Source organism: Ptychodera flava, chromosome 2, assembly GCF_041260155.1.
Source record: "Ptychodera flava strain L36383 chromosome 2, AS_Pfla_20210202, whole genome shotgun sequence".
In the NCBI taxonomy this organism is placed as follows: domain Eukaryota; kingdom Metazoa; phylum Hemichordata; class Enteropneusta; family Ptychoderidae; genus Ptychodera; species Ptychodera flava.
Genome location: NC_091929.1, coordinates 37,785,018 through 37,807,181, shown reverse-complemented (window position 1 = coordinate 37,807,181; position 22,164 = coordinate 37,785,018). Strand labels below are relative to the sequence as shown.

General features: G+C 35.1%; 1 protein-coding gene across 1 annotated transcript; it reads left to right on the top strand.

Annotated features, from left to right (window-relative positions):
• Window positions 1–10,215: 10,215 nt before the first annotated feature.
• LOC139148283 (uncharacterized) lies at window positions 10,216–13,411 on the top strand. The gene is made up of 3 exons (XM_070719642.1): window positions 10,216–10,516; window positions 11,094–11,121; window positions 13,132–13,411. The coding sequence occupies exons 1-3, from the start codon at window positions 10,261–10,263 to the stop codon at window positions 13,409–13,411; spliced, it is 564 nt and encodes a 187-aa protein (XP_070575743.1). The 5' UTR covers window positions 10,216–10,260.
• The last annotated feature ends 8,753 nt before the right edge of the window (window positions 13,412–22,164 follow it).

Here is a 22,164-nt window from a genome sequence, read left to right as displayed (position 1 = left end):
ATTAAACCAGATATTTCAGTGATTTTTAAGTTAAGGGTATATTTCTTTGGCATGGACAAATGATTGTCGAGATGGAATGATTTGCATTGGCACTTTGTTAATTTGCATAAATCCAATATGGTTGCCAACATTCCTACAAAGCATATTGTCGGTCGGAACAGCTATTTCTGTGATTTTACAATTTTAATATTTGTCTTGGGTAAGAAGAAACACATTTAGTGGTTCTATTTTTACAAAGGCCCTTTGAAAAGCCATAAATTAAATATGGCTACCATATTAATGCCCCGTTGCTTAATAGCTTCTGATATAAATAAGGGTTTGGTAGTTTTAGCACTAGGAATCTATCAAGAAGAAAGTGATAAGTCCCTGTACATTTAATTTTAAAATTTTGAATTTTCTATATATGACGACTGTTAATGATCGTTAGTCTTCTGAATAATATATTTCTCTGAATATAACATGGGATTCATCTGTGTACGGCATTTTTGTTATTTGTATGGATGTTTAACACTGTACCGTGTCAAAACATGTAATCTGTAATATTTACTGTTGAAAAAAGATGTGTTCAAAATCTTCAGTTTTTAATTCAGACTGAACACTGTTTCTATGGATGGGTGCATCTTTATAAGATCCCCAAGATGATAGGCAAGAAGTCATAATACATATCAGCAAAATACAATGAACACAACAAATCTAAAAAACAGAAAAAAATGATATGACCAAAATAAAAAATGCCATAATACAGACAAATAAAAACTTAGATCTATTGCAAACAATGTCAGATTCATAAAAACTTTATAGACACACAAACTCACACAAACTGAAATCTGCGCGCTTTAGCAAAGGCTTACAATTAATTCAAACACAGAATTACTATTACACAATACAAACAAGTACATCATGAGTCATTTTTCCAAGTGTCATTTTTCCAGATGTACATGTTTGTATCGTGTAACAGTTGGGTTCTTTTTGGCTAATGAGTTGTTTGAATTAATTTTAAGCCTTTGCTAAGCATGCAGTTTTCAATTTTTGTGAGTTTGTGTGTCAATAAAGTATTTAAGAGTCTGACATAATTTGTCTGTATTGTGGCATTTGTTATTTTTGGTCACATTATTTTTTTGTTTCAGCGTTTTTATTATCTTTGTTGTGTTTATTGTATTGTTGCTGTTATATGTGATGACTTCTTGCCTATCATCTAGGGGGATGTACCAAAGTCTAAGATGCACTCGTCAATAAGAAGGGGGTTCAGTCTAAATCAAAAACTAAAGATTTTGTACGCGACTTTTTTTAAACAGTTAACATTAAAGATTACATGTTTTGACACTATACAGTATAAAACACATAAACACGATTGGAACTAATTTGGGATAATTTGATGGTGAATTTCATCTGCAAATGTAATCTCATCTGCTTTTCTTTTTACGTTACACTCTTGTTTTTATGAGTAATTTGCAATATTGCAACATTCAGCTATACGGCACCTAACATTTTTGAGAAATTTGAAAAATATGAAAATTCAATTATCCCAAATTAGTTCCTGTCGTCGTTATAAAAATTAAAAATAATGCCGTACACAGATGAATCCAATGTTATGTTCAGAAAGAGATTTTTTGACAACTAACAACCTTTAACGGCTGTCATATATAGAAAAATCACAAAATAGTTAAAATTCTGTATCACAGACACCTATTGAAATAAACTTTTATTCTTAAATGGATCGCAAATTGTGGTGGGTTAGGTGCCAAAATCTCGTAGATTGACTGGACTAAATGGTTTCCCTATGGAGACGGTAATGACAGTGTAGACATATATCAAGAAATACTGCACAAACTTTCATGAAATTTTTCACAGATGACAATATCAGAACATTATCATGATACAGTGAGTGTCATGGCAATTATCTGCTCATTTGCATATTTGTGGTTATTGTGTTATTGGTTATTGTGTCTATAGGTACCCGTCAAGGAGGATTATCGTCTCCTTTTCTTTTCAATTTGTTTTATCAAGATTTAGTGGATGAATTGTCGTCATGTGTTGGAGGTATCAGGATTAATAATTTGTCTTTTAATGTTTTTTGTTATGCTGACGACTTATTGTTAGCTAGCCTTTCTGTTACTGGTCTTCAAAATATGATCGAGATTGCAAACAAATATATTACAAATCATGGCTTGTGTTTCAATCCTAAAAAGACAAGCTGTGTTATTTTCGGTAAGTGTACACTTACATCGCATCCATATTGGTTACTGAGTGGTGTAAGACTGGATGAATGCGAAAGTTGTGAACTATTTAGGTGTTACACTTTCATCGTCTAATCCTAATGATCACATCAGAAATAGAATAAATGCATGTAGGAAAGCTTTTTATGGACTTCAAGGCGCTGGATTCAGTAATGGCCATATTGACTGTAATGTACTCGCTTATGTATGGAATGTTGCCATAAGACCAGTTTATTGTATGGTATTAACTGTGTTTTCCTTTAATACCTGATTTTTAAATTGTCATTGTATTAGTTTTTGTATTTCTCTTCTTTGAAGGCTTTATAATAAATAAAATAATAAAAAATAAAAAAAATATTTAATGAACTTTTGTTATAAATGAAATAACTCTGAAATTCCTGCACCATGCAGCAAATATTGATCTGATATATATCGAATTATACTTAAAATCATTGGTCAGTGTCAAGTAAATAAATAGCTCATTTGCATATTTTATGACGTTTTGTAATTAGTCATATTACTCCGATATAACTGCACCAGATGTGATGAAATCTGCTGCAGGTACAGATCTGAGTGATATCTAACAGTGGTGTGAAGCATTTAGTAGTGTGAAGTTAATTAAGGGTTCTTTGCATATTTAATGAACTTTGTAATTAGATTATATAACTCTGAATTTACGGCACCCAAGTCAATGATATCTGGTACAGATATTGATCTTATAAATATCTAATTCTACTGAGAAGTATTTGGCAGTGTCAAGTTAAGAAATAGCTCATTTGCATATTTTATGAAGTTTTGTAATTAGTCATATAATTCCGAAATAACTGCACCTAATGTGATGAAATCTACTGCAAATACTGATCCAACAGATATCTAATTTTGGTGTAAAGCATTTAGTTGTGTGGAGTTAATTAAGGGTTCATTGGCATATTTAATGAACTTTGTAATTAAGTATATAACTCTAAAATTACGGCACCAAATTGGGTGAAATGTGCTACAGATATTGATCTGATAAATGTTTAATTGTGCTATGAAACGTTGAACAGTGTCAAGTTAATTAAGGGTTCATTTGCATATTAAATGAACTTTGTAATTAGTGATATAACTCTAAAATTAGAGCATTAAAATTAATGAAACGTGCAACAAATGTTGATCTGATGGATATCTAATTGTCCTATGAAGCATTGACCAGTGTCAAGTTAATTAAAAGCTCGTTTGCGTATTAAATAAAGTTTTGTAATTACTGATTAAACTCTGAGAGTACTGTGTGAAGTTGATAAAACCTGCTACATATGGTGATTAAACAGATATCTGATTGTTGTGTGAAGCCAACTTCTATTACTGAACCTGTTGTAAACCACGTGAGCACATTCAGTTCAAATCTGGTTTAGCAAACGATATACGCATGCTGTAATAGTCAGGAAACATAATGGCTACCACTTCGTACGTATATGGTCACTAAAAACTGAAAATTGTTGGTATTTTGAGAAATATTGACGTTCGACATGATATTTGTAAAATACGGGAGAGTTCAGTTAATAATGCCGGGCGTCGGTCGGCAAAATCCAGGGGGGGGGGGGTCACCTTAAATTTGAAAACTGCAATGGCGGTCATGTATTTTTCAAACAGCTCAGAGGGGGCCACTTAATTTTTCATAAGCATCCGTCCTGTCAAAAAAGCAGTTTCAGTTATCAGAAATATTCTGAGAAATAAAAATGATTCGCTGCATGATTTCATTCTCTGAAGTCATTTAACTGTAAATCTGAACAAAAGTATAATTATCTGTGACATTAAAATCTTGACTTGGCAACTTCGAGGCTTGTCCTATTGTAAATGGAGCTCATTGAGGGCAATGAACAATTCCTATTCCTTACATATTAGAGATACAGCACGTTTTGTCAGGGAAATTATTTAACAGTTACCTGTAGACTATTAATACCATGAAAAGTGAAATTATACTTTTAGGTGAAATTCCAATATCATAATTGCTGTTAACACCTGAACTTTCAAATACCGTATTTGAATTAAGTACATTTGTATCAATTATCAAGTACCTATAAAAGCACAAATTAATTTAGTTTAGCATTGAAAAAAAATTATTCATAGTTTTCTCATAGACTCCAATGTGCAGTGAATCGACATTTCAGTGAAATTAAAAAATCCAATGTCTTGCACATATATCAACCTTTAACCATCCTAGACTAGCTAAGTACTTTAAGATGAATTATCAAACGTCCATAAATACGCAGATTTAGATAGTTCTGTATTGAAAAAAATTACTCATAGTTTCCTCATAGACTACCATGTATACTGAATCAATGTTTCGGTGAAATTCTAAAATCCAATTTCTTGCACACATATCCAGTTGTAACCACTCTAGTCTAATAAACACACAGGTTTTCCTATTTTTGTATATGAAAAAAAAAATTATTCATAGTTTCCTCATAGACTCCCATGTATACTGCACTGTAAAGTTAAGTGTTAAAGGATAGAATGCCAATTAAACGCCTTTTTGTAACACTTTTTGAACGCGTCTAGACGTTCAGAAATTTATCACTACGTGTTCAACCAACGTTCAATTTTTGAACACAGGTGTGCAGATTTTGAACGCTACGTGTTCATCAGACATTATATTGAACACCATGGTATTCCATATCAGAACACTCGTTGCACATGAAACATCTTCAAAAAATTGAACGCATTTACGCGTTCAAAGGGCTGTAACACTTTTTGAACGCATGGACGCCGTTCAACGATAAGTGTGTTTAAGGCTAGAACAAATGACGCGCGCTTGTTGGACACCTTTAATTTTGGGCGTTCAGGGGGTGTTCAAGCCTTGAAATAATATTACAGACCACTGATATTCAGTAAAATTATTTTATTCTAAAACGCACAAAACATTTATACGGTAAAATACAATAATTTACTGTAAAATGGGCAAATAAACATTGCTACTTTGTATGTAAAGTTTGTCAGAGGAAACTACCAAAGGTGTAAACACCCTTCTATAAAAAAAAATAAGCAATAAAAAATCCCCATAAACACTGTAGATCGTTTTAAAAATATGAACAAAGTAATGACAAAACTGGTTTTACTTAAATATTGTGGATTACGTTTTATGTTCATACTTGTTTAAAACGTACAAAACTCATCTGAAAAAGCTCACAATTTGGCTTACTCATTGTGTTGAAAACACGTATATGTATGAAATGCATACTTCATTTTTGTAAGATGGCTTCTAAAAGACATTTCCTCTTGTGTAGACAATTGTAAATTTTGAAGAAAAAAAGTTAGTGAAGGCTTCTCTCGTGCACATGGTATATAGTTGTCCACACTAAAATAATCACAACACGTCAAGTTGTCAAATTGTCACAATAAGGCACAACATGCAGAAAGTGGGAAAAGTGGGTCCTTGGCAGGATAAAGCCTATTTCCTTGTCCAACGAAGTCCTTCATAAACAAAAAGGTTTGTTTGTCTGTAATATCATTAAATTAACCCTGAAATAAATCGGTGACATTTCAAAAATCTACATTTTAGAAATTAAAAACATATTCGTAAAGACCTTTCAAATTCTGGTGTACCCTGCTATTAATTTTTATACAATAGTTTTTACCAAAAATGGTAAAAATCGCCCTTTAAATAAAAGAAAACGTAGATTTCATCATAACTTGAATATACCACATTCTGATAATCCCTAATATATTAAAAATATCTGAAATGTTTTTAATGTCTTAAAAATACAGTTGCAAATTTCTCCATAATTTGAACAATCTGAAAAAGGCTATCAGTAGAGATCTATGTCCTAAACATCAAAGCTGTTAAATTAGCAGTTTGAAGAAGATTTTTCTAAAATATTTTGACCAAAAATGACAAAAATTGCCATGAAATATAAAAATTTGAATATTTCATCACAATTAGCAAAAATTTGACTAAGGTCATTATTAGGGACATGTTTATCAAACAATGAAGACGTCAGTAAAAGAAAAGAAGATTTTTACCAAAAAAATAGCAAAATCAGCCTCAAAAACATAAATTTGCATATTTTATCATAATTTAAACATATCTGATTAGGGTAATCCCTTGGAACCTGTAATTCAAATATTAAAGGATTCGTACATATAGTTGATCATAGCATGCTACCAAAGCTTAGATTAATTAAGAACACAAATACAGAAACTTATCAAAATTCACTTACTGACCCTTGAAAGTTTAAATCTACATTAGAGATGAATTGGGGTTCTCAAGCTTGGTTCCAGACACCTACCTCTTCTGTAACAACTTTTCGATTTTCAGTTAAGTCCATTTTTTTACATCCTGAAAATAATGCAACAATAGGTAATATGGCGAGATAAGGCTTTTTATGAAAGACAAGGGGCTGAGGGGAGCCTCTTTTCAATACTGTTTCAAAATATTTGCTTATTCTTGTCATCAACTGATTAAAATAAAAAAATCAAATTCTCATATGCTGAAACAATACATTGTATACTCTACGATCATATTTAATTTATGCTTTACATGCGATTGTGTCTACTAAAAGGCATGTGTTAGCTGTGATTACGCAGCGGTACTATGCAAGGCGTATCGATCGCGCACGGGTCAAGAGTTATCGCTAGAGTGTGTTGCGATGACCCTTGACCCGAGTGAGATCGATCGATAGGCCATGGCCAAAAGTACCACTGCGTATTCACAGCTAGTTGTTGGTATACCAGCCACTGAAAGAAAAAAGGTTTCTTCACGTAGTTAAGCTCTTTCATAGTACAATACAATAAATTTCAAAGGATAATAATACAGACTCTTCAAAATCTAAAACCTTTTACTATTTTGGAGAGAAAACTTACCCTTTCTGGTCTTGTTTCCGCACGATCACGACTTCAGCGTGCGCTTACAAGAAAAATGTCGCAACTTCCGTTTTGATGCATCATGGGATAAGAAAAGGCACCAAACTTGAACACCAAGTGTTTAGAAGTAGAACGCCTCTTGCACGCCGATGTTAAAATTAAAACGTCCATGATGGTTTTCTGATTGTCTTTTCAAATTTTCAAAATTTCAACCCGTAATAAACATGTAAAATTATTTTTTATACTTCCTTTTTAAGAAAAAACATGCTTTCAGCAATTGTAGACCGGAAATATTTTTCACTTAGTGTGAAATTTGTCATACCAAAATCCGTGTACGTATGCCGGACAGCGAGGCAGTAGTAAAGTTAATATAGCCATTGTAAAGTAAAAAACACAAAAGATTGTTAACTGTTTCAGAGCATTGTAAAATTTCTGTCGTGCTGAGTTTTTGAACACTTGAAGGAGATGGTTGTTAACACATCGTGTTCAGGCTTAGAACATCATTGTTAATAATATGAACACTAGTGTTAACAATGTGAACACTAGCCGTTCAAATTTGAACACCGACATATACATTTTGAACGCGTAAAGACGCGTCTAGCGTCCGCCATTTTTACAGTGTACCAGTTGTAACAACCCTATTCCAATTAAGTACAATTATGTAAATTATCAAATATTTATAAATTAATACATATAGTTTTGTATTGAAAAAGTATTACGTAGTTTTCTCATAGACTACCATGCATAGAGAATCGACATTATCAACAGCTGATTATCAATTAAATCCAAATATCTACATTTTGTACTCAGACGCTTGCGCAAAAATATTGCGCTCCACCTGTAATTTCTGTCCAATTCCTTTAAGGGGTAATTTCAAAATTTAGCAAGTCAGAAGCGGAAATTTGAACATTAACACTCTGTGAGTTTGTAAGGAGGGTCATTTGAAAAAATCTGAGAATATTTTGTTTATTCTATTTTCCCCTCCTCCAGAGGTGTTTGTGTCTGCAGCTTTACTCAAGCAATGTGGGGGGGGGGGGGGTCATGAAATATGAATTTACTGAACAAGCCTTTCTAGTGTGAACTTTTGCGAAACGTTACATTTAAGGTTTTCCGACAGAGGTGCCTTAAATGCTGATTTTGGTGCCTGTAAACCTGAAATTTAACTTGGGAGACTGTTTTGTTTGTTGAAGTCGCGTTGTTTAACACAATAATGATTGACAGTGGCATGCACATAATAAAAATGTGCCTTTGGTGCACCTTCACTTACATTTAATTTAAAAATTCAAATTAACTAAATGTGAGAAATCAGTGAATTCATGGGATTTTGTCTTGTGCAGTTTTGCACTCGGTGAAATGTGCTCTCATAGTAATTAATTATTTTCCTTTTGTCGGAACACACGTTCGCTGCATGCTGAAAGTTGTGTCTTAGATTAATTTTTGAACTAGCCGACAACCTTTTGCCAATTTATCATTTTGGTTGATAACTTAGTCTAGCCCTAGTAAACACCGACCTGGATGTCACAAGAGGGTCAATCCAGGCAGCGAGAGGATCGGACATGTTTCTAAATACATTGTTATGTCATGTTGACTTTGATAAATGTCCGATAAAAGCTACGGTATTAATGATATAACTTACAAGCGGTGGCTAGATTATGGTTAATTTCTCTTGAGATTCTAAGAATCGTTGTGAATATAGTATGCCAAAACTTTTTAAATTATTTTAGGCATGGAACGCATTTCACCATGTTGTCATTTTTTTATATTATGCAAAATGAGTGAGGTTTCCCATTTAATTGTAGCAGATTGGACATGTCTTTTGAGTGATCTACATTGCGATAAAAATGAAGGGCAAAAAAAGACAAAAAGCGCATCAAACCTTGCAAACAAATTATACAGGCGAAGCCAAAGGACTGCCGAAAAAGTCAACTCAAGACTCACTTAGGTAATTGATTGCAAAATCAGTGGGGTTTGTTATTTTCACCATTCTCTCTAAAAATGTAATCAAAGCTTCCTACGAGCAGTTGAACAAGCTACTCAGACTATTTTACACGGTCTGTTTTTGCCAATGACTGTAACGATGCCAGTAACGCTCCCTTTTTAGTTCCACTGTCAGCGACGCAGAGCTTATCAAATAGATTGATTTTCCGTCGTCTTCTGTCGTCGTCGTCCGTCGTCCGTCAACAATTGCCTTCTCCTCTGAAACCGCAAGTCGAATTGCTTTGAATTTTATATGCAGTTCTGATGAAATCTGTTATTTTGTATTTTAGGGGCAATTTTTGCCATTTTTGGTAAAAAAATGTGTATTTTCAAAACTACTCATCCGATAGGTTTGAAATTTGGTATACAGGTTTCTATAGATGAACTAAATGATATTTATTGAAATTATGATGAAATGTGCAATTTTGAATATTTGGGGCAATTTTTTCCATTTTTGGTCAAAAAAAGTGTTTCTCTAAAAGTACTGGGCTAACAGCTTTGAAATTTGGTATACAGGTTTCTATAGATGAACTAAATTATATTTATTGAAATAATGAGGAAATCTGCAATTTCGTATTTTTGCAATGGGGCAATTTTTCCGTTTTTGGTCAAAAATGTGTTTCTAGAAAAGTACTGGTCTGATTGCTTTGAAATTCGATATGCAGGTTCCTACACATGAGCTAAATTTGATCTTTGAAATTATGATGAAATCTGGCATTTTTATTTTAGGGGCAGTTGTTGCCAGTTTTGGTCAGAGAATTTTATTCTCAAAAAACTACTCATCAGATAGCTTTGGTTGAAATGTTCTTAGGGAAGATCAGATGTGATATATTCAAAGTATGATGAAATCTTCAATTGTGTATTTTTGCAGCTATTTTAGCCACTTGTTTCTGGCCACTGCATTGAGCTATCAAAGATTTCCACCTTCTTCATCAACATGTGTCAAAAATAGTTATTCTCTACATAAACACAGCGGAGCTATATCGGCCGCTAGGTCGCTTGTTTGATATTTTCAGATTTATTGGCCTGATAAATTTTGTTCTTGCCGCACGTCTGTTGTAATGGGCCACTCTTCTGAATATCTGCTTCTGCGAAGTATTTTGTCAGATATACTTTTAAGTACAAAATTCTCAATTTATTACATGCCATAACAAGAATAAACCTTATTTCCTGTTGCAGGTATAACAATATTCCTTACAGGTGAACACATCAAAGATCATCAAAGATCATGAACGATCGGGCAACTATCGCAGAGATATTTCTTGAATTAACTGGAGCTCAATTCAACCGTGCTAAGGGTTTCTTGGCAGACAATGATGTTCCTGCCGGAGTGGTTGATGACGTTATATATGCAGACGACATGGCTCGACTAATACGGAGTCATTTTAAAAAGAATGAACAGAAGAAATTAATTCTTGACATTCTGAAGAAAATCAGAGCTCATGATGTTATTGAAAAATTCCATGACTTTCTGAATGCTAAAGGTAAGAAATGTTGCCTTTTTTCCTTAAATATACAGTATTGATAGCATATTTTGCGCAGTATTTAAATATGCGATGAATATGACATAAAACTGCACATCGTTCTAATGACATGACAAATGGTAAGTAGAAAGCGCCTGAGGCAGAATGTGCCTCGGGGACAGATATTTACTCAAACTAGTCCAATTCGTTTGCTTATCTACCACTTGTGGGTGTTCATTTTGAAGCTCTTTGAGCAAAAAAAATTTCACCCTCTTTGTCTTTTTTAAATTGAAAATATTATTTTTCTCCATAAAGTAAACACATGAATGGGGGCCATTTTGTCGTTACATTTGTGGTAATTTGTTACTCTTGACGCCCGATTTTTATTCCTGATTATGGAAGTGGATGGCGTATATCCCCAGAGGAAAATTTGTGCAAAACTTTAAATCTATCGCTTTCATTGTGCATACTTCCTTAAGTTTGTGATGCAGATGACAGCTGTCGTAGGAAATGATACACCAACTCACATCATTGATTTTTGTTCTCTTCCGCGAAAGACCTATCTTCAATATGTATTATATTTCATTTTTATTTTCAGAAACCTTGGTCGGTGGTGTAAAGTCGGGGTAAATATATATCATCAAAAATATTAAGATAATTTTACGATATTAAGTGTCTAACAGTCAGTTACTCCCGTTAAGTCACAATAAAAAGCAGTCTGCTTGACTTATAAAAATGATTAAATGAATTTCAAGTAATTGTCTGTATGTATTTTAAAGAGGCACTCCCACTTGGTAACATTTTTAAAAACACATTTTTAATGCCAACGGTCGATATTTACGTGGCGACTGAGCGCGGATCGCGAGATATCGATAAAATATGTCATTATCCGAGCCTATATTTCACATCCCGAAGTTTTAAGATCGTTTCTGATTATGACACGAAACCCCCCGGAGGTTTGTTGTTGTTCTGATTGACGATATTCTGGGGAATCCATAATAAGTACGAACGACGCAATGAATTTACCTCCTACCTTGAAGACTTTATATACGGCATTATGCCTTTACCTCAGGTAAGTTTTTTTTTTAAACTTCTCCTTAGTTTTTGTCGTTTTCATTATTCTCAATCAGTTGTATTATATTTTTAACAAATACCACACAGATATCAGTTTTTTTACGTGTAAAATATTAGTCGCCTCTGATGACGTCAGCCATGGCTGAGACAGCCTGTCCACCGAAACTAAATTCTGTTTCGTAAAAATGTTTATAATTTGAATAGGCAAGAAAATGTACGGTTCAGATTTATATCACTGATCATCTCCTACCCCGCCAAGGTAGTTTTTGCCATATTCACTTTCAAAATGTTGCAATGTCTATTGCCACTGTATTGTATTGCATTGTTGACTCGAGTCGGCTATCCGTACAGTGCGCTCTTGGCAAGGCAAAGATGTCTTATACTTAGGTATGCCGACCGCGACTATCTAGAGTTTTTCCATGATGAAATGCTTGGTTTTTTCAAGTCAAATATACTCTAAATATTTAGACAGTTTTCCTGTAGAAAGGGTTAATCTGTGTGCGACCCGAATTGAGTTACAGACCATCGATGCATCGATTATCAATGGGTAAGAATGCCGAGGCGCTCCCGATAGATTTCCCAGCGGCTATACTAGTCACCTATGCGCATTCACGTGGAATCAACAAATTTTCTTTTTCGTTTTTGCCGAGTCAGTAGGACTCGGCTTTCTCCCACGGGGCATGACCGATGCGAATGGTACTATGGCGTACAGCAGCGTCAGCGTAGACTCGTACCCCCTAGCTAGTTGACAACGGCCCTAGTGCCGAACGTTCGATGTTCGGAAGCTGAATTGAGGTAGGCCACCGGAATAAAAACTTTTACTTTTTTGAGGAGATGTTTTTATCGATATTTCGCGATCCGCGCGAGGTCGCCACGTCAAATATCGACCGTTGGCATTTAAAAAAGTGTGTTTTAAAAATGTTACCAACTGGGAGTGCCACTTTAAGTACGATTTTTCCCGATGTTTTCCTCTTAAGTGAGTCATGCCTTTAGAAATATGTCCTATATTTCTACAGGTGAAAAGCATGAGTTTCACCAGTCAAACACATAAGATTGCAGAGAGACAAGTAAAGCTCTAGGTTTTAATGCCAGAAATGTCAAAAAAGATTAAAAGATAAACGTGTTTAGCAAGTTTCACAAACAAACATAACGTTTTGCTTTAACAGCAATTGCATCTGTGTTAAAATGTTTAGATTTCACTATTTCAATCTCTTGTTATGATATGAAGTAGACTTTTACCCAAAAAGCAATTCAATACCTGTAGCTTGTCCCCTACAGAACAAGAGAAAAGCTTTTTAAGATAGCGAAAATTTCAATTACAATCATGTTTTTAACAGTAATCATAGTATCCAATGCTTTCCATAAAGTTTAAACAGTATAGTCTTTAATCAATAGTAATGCATTTAAATATTGTGACTCATTTACAATTTGTGATACATTTTAAAATTGTTTCCCAGCATTATTACATGAGCAAAAATAATAAGAGCACCGGCAACTCAAAAAATGTACATCATCAAGTCTTCATCTGTCTTAGAATTTTACAATTCTGGCTTTTGTCACAGAAGAACAGCTGCCACACTAGATGCGCGCAAAGTGCTCTTTCATCGACTGGGAAGTGAGATTTCAGCAGACGAGCAACGCATGACGAAGATGTTATTGGGAAATCAACTTACTAAGAGGGAATTAGAAAAATTGCGGAACTTCACTGAGCTTCTGGCAATGTTGGAAGAAAAGGGTTACTTCGAAGAGGATTTCGAGCTGCTAAAGGACGTCTTCAAGGAACTTCGAAGGCCCAAACTCATCCGCATTGTTGAGGAACACGAAAAAGAAATGGCAAAATAAAAAGGTGCATACGTTTATAATGTACCATTAAACACAAGTAATATAATATAATCAAATGTGGTTATAAGAGAACGGCTATTATTATAAGATTAAACAAATTAATAATATAGTGGGTTAAGACACATGCTGATGCGAAAATGAATTTTTTACGTGAATTCGAACTGCTCAAAGTTGACCTGCACCAATCACTCAATAACAACAAAGGGAATTAAGGACGTTTTCGGAACAAATTCCTCGAGCAAAGTTATTCAATCTCAGTATTCCTTTCTATTTCAGGGTTAGAGCAAGAATACACATCAACCACATAAACAAGATATCCACTGAGAATACTCACGTGTTTCAGTAAATATAGGAGTGGTCTGTAAATTATAACTTTTGCCACAAGTTTGTAACTTTATTAGAATGGATATGATCAACATTATGAACAACATTCACAACAGATAATTTCAACTGTCATTAAGTATACAAATATGTAATTTGCTGAATACTAAATTTTGTTAGCTGCTGTCATTGTATCAGGACTTTATATAGCAAATGTGATTCAGATATAAATCCGTATTTAGGAAAATTCATCAAATATGCAAATTAGGAATTACATTACATGTTATCCCCTAGTACCTCTGATTACTGATATATATCTTAGTGTGATCGACATTTGTAGCTATTATAATCACACACTATGCATCCGTTAACACTTGTCATGTATATCCGTTTTACTACAATTATGCAAATGATTTTATATAAGAAAACCACGCTCGCAAAACCTATTGATTTCTTGCAATTTGCAAACTGAATCTATGTACCACATTTGTTTTTGATCGAACAAGCGGTTTGTAGCTCACATATGACATATGTATACCAAGGATAGCTTATATGGTAGGTCGGAGATGTCTGTTTGTCTGTCTGTCTGTCTGTCTCTCTGTCTGTCTGTATGTATGCATGCGAGCTAGCGTGCGTGCGTATGTATGTATGTATGTATGTATGTATGTATGTATGTATGTATGTATGTATGTATGTATGTATGTATGTATGTATGTATGTATGTATGTATGTATGTATGTATGTATGTATGTATGTATGTATGTATGTGTGTGTGTGTGTGTGTGTGTGTGTGTGTGTGTGTGTGTGTGTGTGTGTGTGTGTGTGTGTGTGTATGTATGTATGTATGTATGTATGTATGTGTGTATGTATGTATGTATGTATGTATGTATGTTTGTATGTATGTATGTATGTATGTATGTATGTCCGTCAACATAAGAAGCTCCCAAACCGCAGCACCAAACATCTTAGTGCAGATGTGCATTGGTTCAAATGATTATGTCAATGTCAAATAATGTGCAAATGAGGCAAAAAAAGGAATCTTCTGCAAATTGCTAAAACTCTGTAACCATAGGCCAGCTTTATTTGAAACGTTCTATGCTTGTTCTTTATGGTGACTTTAGCTAGATCACTGTCCATGGGCCAATCCATACCAGGAGGCAAAAACCAAGTTTGTGGAGATCATTACTGAATAATGTCCACATTAAATTTTGCAAGCTTCGAAATGTGGAATGCTGAGATGGTTATGCATAAGAGAATAGAATCCTGTAGATGTCGATAAAAGAATAGGGGAAAAATATATAATTGTTCATAATCTGCAATAATTCTGTTGATAAGAGAGTTATAACTTTGTTATTTGGTACATATTTTGGGAGGGACAATGTTTGCGATATTTTTGATGAAAAGCTTACAATTGGTTTATATTTATGTTTGAGATTTTTCGCTTTTTGGTCAAACTTTTTATGTTCAGGAATTACATCTTAGATAGCAGCTATCAAATTTGGAATTTTGAAGTTCATGAGGATCATCTGGTTACTATATTTCAAAATATTGATCAAATTTGGGTAAGTAAACATGAGCGAAAAGGAAGACAGAAGTTTGTAAATGCTAATATTAACCACAGTGCAGCTGACACACTCTTTTACCAAAATTTAGCATAGAAATATCTCTAAGTTGTGTAAAAAGAAGCTGTGGGGTGCAGATCTAGTAATTTTGGCAAAGTTTTGTCTGTTTTATTAAAATAGCCTAATATGATATTCTTGAAGCCCCTGGTCCAATTGCAAAAATATGAGAATTGCTGCAAATTTTACCTGTGTATTTGTGGTAGATACATGCTCAACTGTAAATTAGTATTTGTTCAAAAGAAGCTAACATTACCAAAACAATACTAATAAGCAACAAAAGTGTAAACTTGGTGAAAATCTCAATTAACATTGGTCAGATTGTCTTTGCAAGACAGCCAACATACCATACTGTACAAAAAGTATTGCATTGAAGTCGCCTGAATGAACATAAAGAAGTGTTGTATACAGATCTTGTAAACAACAAGCCTTTCATTTAAAAGACGCAGGATAACATAGGTATAGTCACAAAAAGTGCCATATGCTTAGACAGTAAACTTTGCTGCTTAATCAAGCAAGTCAAGTCAAGTTACTAATCACCAACTCTTAAATCTGTGGATGTAAATATGAATTTTTTGCATAAAAATGCTTGGAAATTTGGCTTTAAATGGTTTTGTTTCTTTCCATTGTCATGCTGTATATTTATTGATTGTCTAAGTCAGGTAATAGCTTTTGTACGAATGCCTGGATTGATGCTTTTAAATTTGGTTAGAAGGGCTTTAAAACAGTTGTAGATATTTGATGCTGCAGGCTTCTTGGTATATATAGGTCTGTGCCTGGAAGTTTCCCCATTTGACGATGGTACTGCAATGTTAACAGCTCGTTTCACTCGGTAGCTGTTTGGTGTGTACCATTATCATGTAGGTTTTGCAGCATCGTTGCCAGTAGAGGCTCTGAAGCATGCTCGTTGTTAATATGTTTTGATTATTATATGTTTAACCAATACAAATTTAAAGAAGGCGCCATTACTTGAGCATGGCAAATTATATCACTATTGTACTAGGTTGCTTGGTATTGTGTAAGTGATCAACGGTTGCAACAACTGTCAACCATTTAATGTTTCAATGGACAGCGCATCAAAACTCGTTCAAATGCACTTCACTATGAATATCACAAGCTATAAGGTCCGTAAAAGCTATGTGGCTGGCTACATTTTCCCAACTGTGAGCACAGTTTCATTGACGCTATTTTTGAGATATGGCGCAAACAGATAGACAGAGACAACACAGAGAGACAAAGAGACACACAGACATCTCCGTAACTTCAACTCATCTTCTTTAGGGGCCTTGAGGGCCGTTGATAATTATAACAGGCGCATAATAACGCAATTTTTGCGTTTAGTGGAAGGGGTTTGGCTTTTTTTATTACTGTGCGCGAAAATCGCACAACATGTTTTTATGTTCAAACATCTCGCAACACGTTTTCATGTATCGCTAAATATCGCGCTGTATTGTTTGCCGCGTACAAGGCCAGTGCAGCACTGGTGCTACATAAGGATTCTTTTGACTTGCATGTGATTCAATAGATGTGTAAAATAACGTAATAATTATTGTGGAGACATGCTTCAACTCATTTCATTCTATTGGTCAGATTCAAAAAGATTTGGTTCATTACCGAATTGTTACAATTTCATGCAATTTCGTAATGCGACGTATTTACCGATTGTATGTTGATACAGAATGAGGCTCGGTTTGATTTTCGCACTTCAGAACTTTGGTTTAAAGGGAAGAGGAGAGGGGTAAGCCCAAAGGTAATACATTGCGCCAACCATGCGTTTGTTTTAATTATCAATGGCCCTTAACAAGTGATCTAAAAAGTTATCGCATTCATTTGGTTTTCATCTACGCGTGTTCACATTATTGGATTTCCCCAAAATCCCTTTTAAGTAATAGACGATTTCAGAGAAGTTCGTTTTTTTCACACAAGTCAATCATTCCAATAATTTTCACCACATATTTTGCATTTCTATGATCGTATCTGTAATCATCCTATATTGCTTTGTAGTTCGCTTAAGTTTCTCCACAGAAGATAATAAAGTGTTTTCTTGTAAGATTTTAAGACTCATTCTCGATATTCTTAACTGCCACTTAAAAGCAGTCCAATAGGGGTAACAAAAATGCAAAACAAATTGCTCGCGGACTGGCCGACCTACCTTGTTTACAGTAGAATATGCCAATACGGTCACCATAACTTGATCGGTCTATATAAATTTTGAAACCTTTGAAGTCAATTGATTCACTTATGTTTTGTGATAAATCACGAAGAAACCCCCCCCCCTCTCTCTCTCTCTCTCTCTCTCTCTCTCTCTCTCTCTCTCTCTCTCACTCTCTCTCTCTCTCTCTCTCTCTCTCTCTCTCTCTCAGAAACATTTTTTCAACAAAAATATCTTTATTTATATCATTTATTGTAACGTTAGAAAAAAACTGTGAAGTCTGCGATTTTCTTTGAAATAAAATGTATTAAACATTTGCGGGCACAAACCCCGTACCTTCGTTAATTCGGCAACGCGGAAATTTTCCTGGTTGGCGAATTAACGGCTTAATTGTCATCCTATGGGTAAGTAAACTATACACCAAGTTGAACAAAAGACCAAACTATTTGTGAAGCTGACAATTAGTTATGTCGTCTGCATGAGTGACAGTCCAAGTCTTATGGCGAAGACTTGATTGGCACCTTCTATCAATGCCTTATCAAACACGGATCCTCCACACACGGACCCTCCACACAGACGTTACACGTACAACTGCCGCTGTCATCGACACCCTCGACCCTCAACAAAACAATAAGAACACAAAAAACTATCCTACCACTTAAATAAATCTGATGCAGTTTCTTTGTGAGCCAAAAATCAATTACAGTCACGTGCAAGTGATATGATCCACGCCGCATTACTTTACTGACTTTCAAGAGAACGTCCTAGCTATAGTGACAGATTGACTTATGTAAATGCAAACAGTCATCGGCGTATAAGGAAATGGATCGGCTAACACGTATTACAAGCCTTGCAGAAACAGATTTCAGATTTTAAACCACTAGCTAATATGAAATTCAGGAACTCGAAAGAAACACTTGCTTTTCACTGGTTAACAAGTGCGCAAAATTTCACGATTTGCCATTTACAGCTAAACATCTATCATTCTCGGTATTTTTCCTGTTAGAAATTTCATTGGGTTGGAAACTCTTGAAATCCATCTAACCTCACACTCGGCATATATATGGCTTTTCGAAACTTAATACTGAACATCATTCATTTGATTTTTTGTCTTATAATCATAATAATAATGGTTTATTGTAAGCACTCAAAAGGTGACCGACGGTCAAAAAGTATGAGTTACAGGGAAATAAAAAGAAGTATTACATCTAGAAAACACTTACTGAATAATATAAAATAAAATAAATTATTGCGTGTAAAAACACTGACAGAGTAAAATAAAATAAAACAAAGTATTACATCTAAAAACGCTGACTGATAAAATGCAGAGAGATAAATGCGTTGTTGAATAAGAAGACTGAGCATTACAAAATCATGATGACTGATTGTTCAATCTAATACAATGTACAATGGGGCTATTTTCCATTCGTGTTGTCCTACATTTAAAGGTTAATCTATTCTTATGTCGGGTCTCGTAACCATGTGAATGGATATTTGGCACTAAGTGATGTAGCTTGTGGTGTTCATTTGTTACTTCAGACCCAAATTTTCTACAAATTTGTTTACGCCTGTCTTCTAAACTCACAATGCCCAAACATTTTAAAGCATCGTCATAGTGAGTGAAAGGCAAGATAATTCTAAGTGCTCTTTTCTGGACACTCTCAATCGCCATTTTCAATTTCTCGGTGAGCCAACCTTCCCAAACTATGCAAGAAAATTCCAGACATGATCTAATAAGTGAAATGTAAATCCGTTTTAGGTCCTCCGTTGTTGCCCCATATCTACATAATACTCTCATTAAATGTAATCTTTACTGGCTTTAGATATAATATCATCAATGTGTGAATCCCATTTAAGCGTGTCAAGTAATGTAAGACCAAGACTTTTGTATGAAGTTACAACTTCTAAAGCAACGTTGTTGATGTTCAGTGGAGGAATGAATATTTCAGATTTGAAAAGACTATTCTCATTTCTTTACACTTTTTAATGTTCAGTTCCATCTTGTTTCTCTGAGACCATTTGTAAATTTCATCAAGGTCTGACTGTAGAGTTGAATTTGTAATATTCTTGTGGCAGAAGTGTTCTGATATGGTTGTGTCATCCATAAAGATAAAGTGAGAGTTCCTGATTATAGTATGAAGATCATTGACCATAAGTACAAACAAAATTGGTCCAAGTTTAGTACCCTGAGGTACTCCGGCGATAACAGTTCTCCAACTTGATATAGCGTTATCTATCACAACTCGTTGCTTTCTGTTAAAAAGGAAGTGGGCAACCCATTTGATTAAATTTGTATTGATTCCTAGCTTAATCAATTTAGACAAAAGAAAAGTATGGTCAATTTTATCAAAAGCTTTGCTGTAATCGAGATAGCATATTCTGACCATGTGTCTCTGGTTTTCAAGGCTTGAGTCCAAGACTGTAACATGTCGACCATGGCAAACGTTGAAGACGACTTTCTGATACTTGCATACTGTTTGGGGTCAATTTTCCCCTTCACTTCCTGTTTGATCCACTTCTCAACTAAAGACTCCATTATCTTGGCAATAGTATTGGCCAGGGAAATTGGCCTAAAGTCACTCAATGAGCATGGGTCCTTGACTTTGGGCAAAGGAACAATGTTCGCCTCTTTCATTGATGACGGAACCAGGCCTTCCGAAAACGAAGCGTTATAAATGTCAACAAGTGGTATGGCAAATTCCTCAGCAAATTCTTTGAGAACTTTATTAGAGATTCCATCAGGGCCACCTTTCTTATGTACAGGTACAGTTTTTATTAGTTTCACCAGTCCGTTGTACGTCACCGTTGGAAGGTTTTGACCTTTTGGCATGGCGGAAATGAATGAATCAAGGTCTAACGGGTTATAGTCTTTTGTTATGCTAATGAAGTACTTGTTAATCGCATCTGCTAAGTCGTTACCATGGAGACGTTTGCCGTCAATGTCCAAGTCTACAGTAGATTTCTTGTGATTACGACCAGTTAGGTTATTTACCGTTTTCCACCACTGTCGGGCATCACCAGGTTTGGTCTGTTCTATTTTGTTCTGATAATATCTCTTCTTACTGTCATGAATAGCTTTCTTTACTTTGTTTCTCCAGTACCTGTACACCAATGACTTTCCACGGCTATAGGCTTTCTGTCTCTTCGAAATCATTGCTTTAATTTCAACAGTCATAAATGGCTTATCGGATGTGTAGATTTTGGTTTGCTTAAGTGGAAAGAAGCTATCTATTGCCATTTTTGTGGTATTAAGGAATTGTTTAGTCTTTTCCTCGCATGAGTTTTCGCTGAGTACTTCATTCCAGTTATGCCCAACTACCCATTGGCCGAACGCTTGTACAGCCGATTCTTTCATTGGTCGAGTTGTTATTGTTCGTGGCGGCACTTTTAGGGATGATTTCGAAGACATGATAACGGTTGAGTGATCAGAGTTAGCTATAGGAGCAATGGATACAGGTTTATTGAAATGTTCGCCGATGTTGGTTAAAATTAGGTCGAGAACCGCATCCTTCCTAGTCGGAGACTTGACGGCCTGTTTTAACTGACAGGTGTTCAATACATTTCATATATTTGCACGATTAAAATCTCCCATGATGATTATACCTGTGTAAGGTGATTTCGCTCTGACTTTGTCAACTGTTTGAATGATGTGGTTTGTCAGTTGGTTATCATCGTTTCCAGGTGGGTGATAGATACATCCTATTAATAGCTGTGAAATGGATCTTGGTAGCGAGTAGGGGCGAGCTGTACACCATATTGACTCGATGTTTTCTCAACCAGCTAAGAAGTCACTTTTCAGGGATCTTGATTGAAGATATTCATTTAAATACAAACACACTCCGCCACCCCTTTTTCCAACACTATCTTTACGATACAATTTATAGCCTTCGATGGATACAACATCATCGATGATTTCGTCATTAAACCAAGTTTCTGTAACTGCTGCAACCAGAATGTTATTACTTATGCATACAGACTGTAATTCGTCAACTTTTCGATTGAGTGATCTGGCGTTGGTTAAAAGTAAGTTAGGCAGAATTCTAGGATAGACTGCTTTCCTGCATTCGACCAAAAATCTATGACTTCTATTAGCATTTTGTTGGACCGATGGAGGTCGATGAGTAATCATCACTGGAATTCGTCGCTGTTTATTCCTACCAGAAGAACACCCTCTTTTTGTAGGAGTAAAAATTTACACACTTTCAAATCCTTTAACCTTTGCCAGATGTCGACATTCAGCCTTGCTTTTATCGAATTCATTCTAATGTTAATGAGACTCACTCTGCTGTACACAAGACGTGATGACATTCCTCCAGGTGTTCAAGTTCTGTCAAGTCCAGGTCAAGTTGAACCAAACCAAAAACTCAGTTTGCTTCTTTCTGTAAATTTCCTCAGTAGTTGTGAAAATGGAAACACGAATCGAGACCAGTTGTATCTCTGAACCTTAAAATACCACTCAGTTGTGTTAAAACTTGAAGCAAACGGCAAAATTGATCCGATAAGACAATGGTTGAAAGTTTGCGAATGGGAATTGGCGCAAAACTTTCGAATCGCGGAAATGGACCAAACCACATTGAACCTTGACTCAGTGTGGCCATGGTCTCATTGTAAATACACGGGCAAAACCAGATGGAATTGTATGTGACAAGGGCAACTGCAGA

Bases quoted from the DNA above. Each gene is read 5' to 3' on its own strand.
- LOC139148283 (XM_070719642.1), top strand. From the start codon at position 10,261: ATGAACGATCGGGCAACTATCGCAGAGATATTTCTTGAATTAACTGGA. The intron at 10,517-11,093 runs GTAAGAAATGTT...TTTTATTTTCAG, and splicing joins TGACTTTCTGAATGCTAAAG to AAACCTTGGTCGGTGGTGTA. The intron at 11,122-13,131 runs GTAAATATATAT...CTTTTGTCACAG, and splicing joins GTCGGTGGTGTAAAGTCGGG to AAGAACAGCTGCCACACTAG.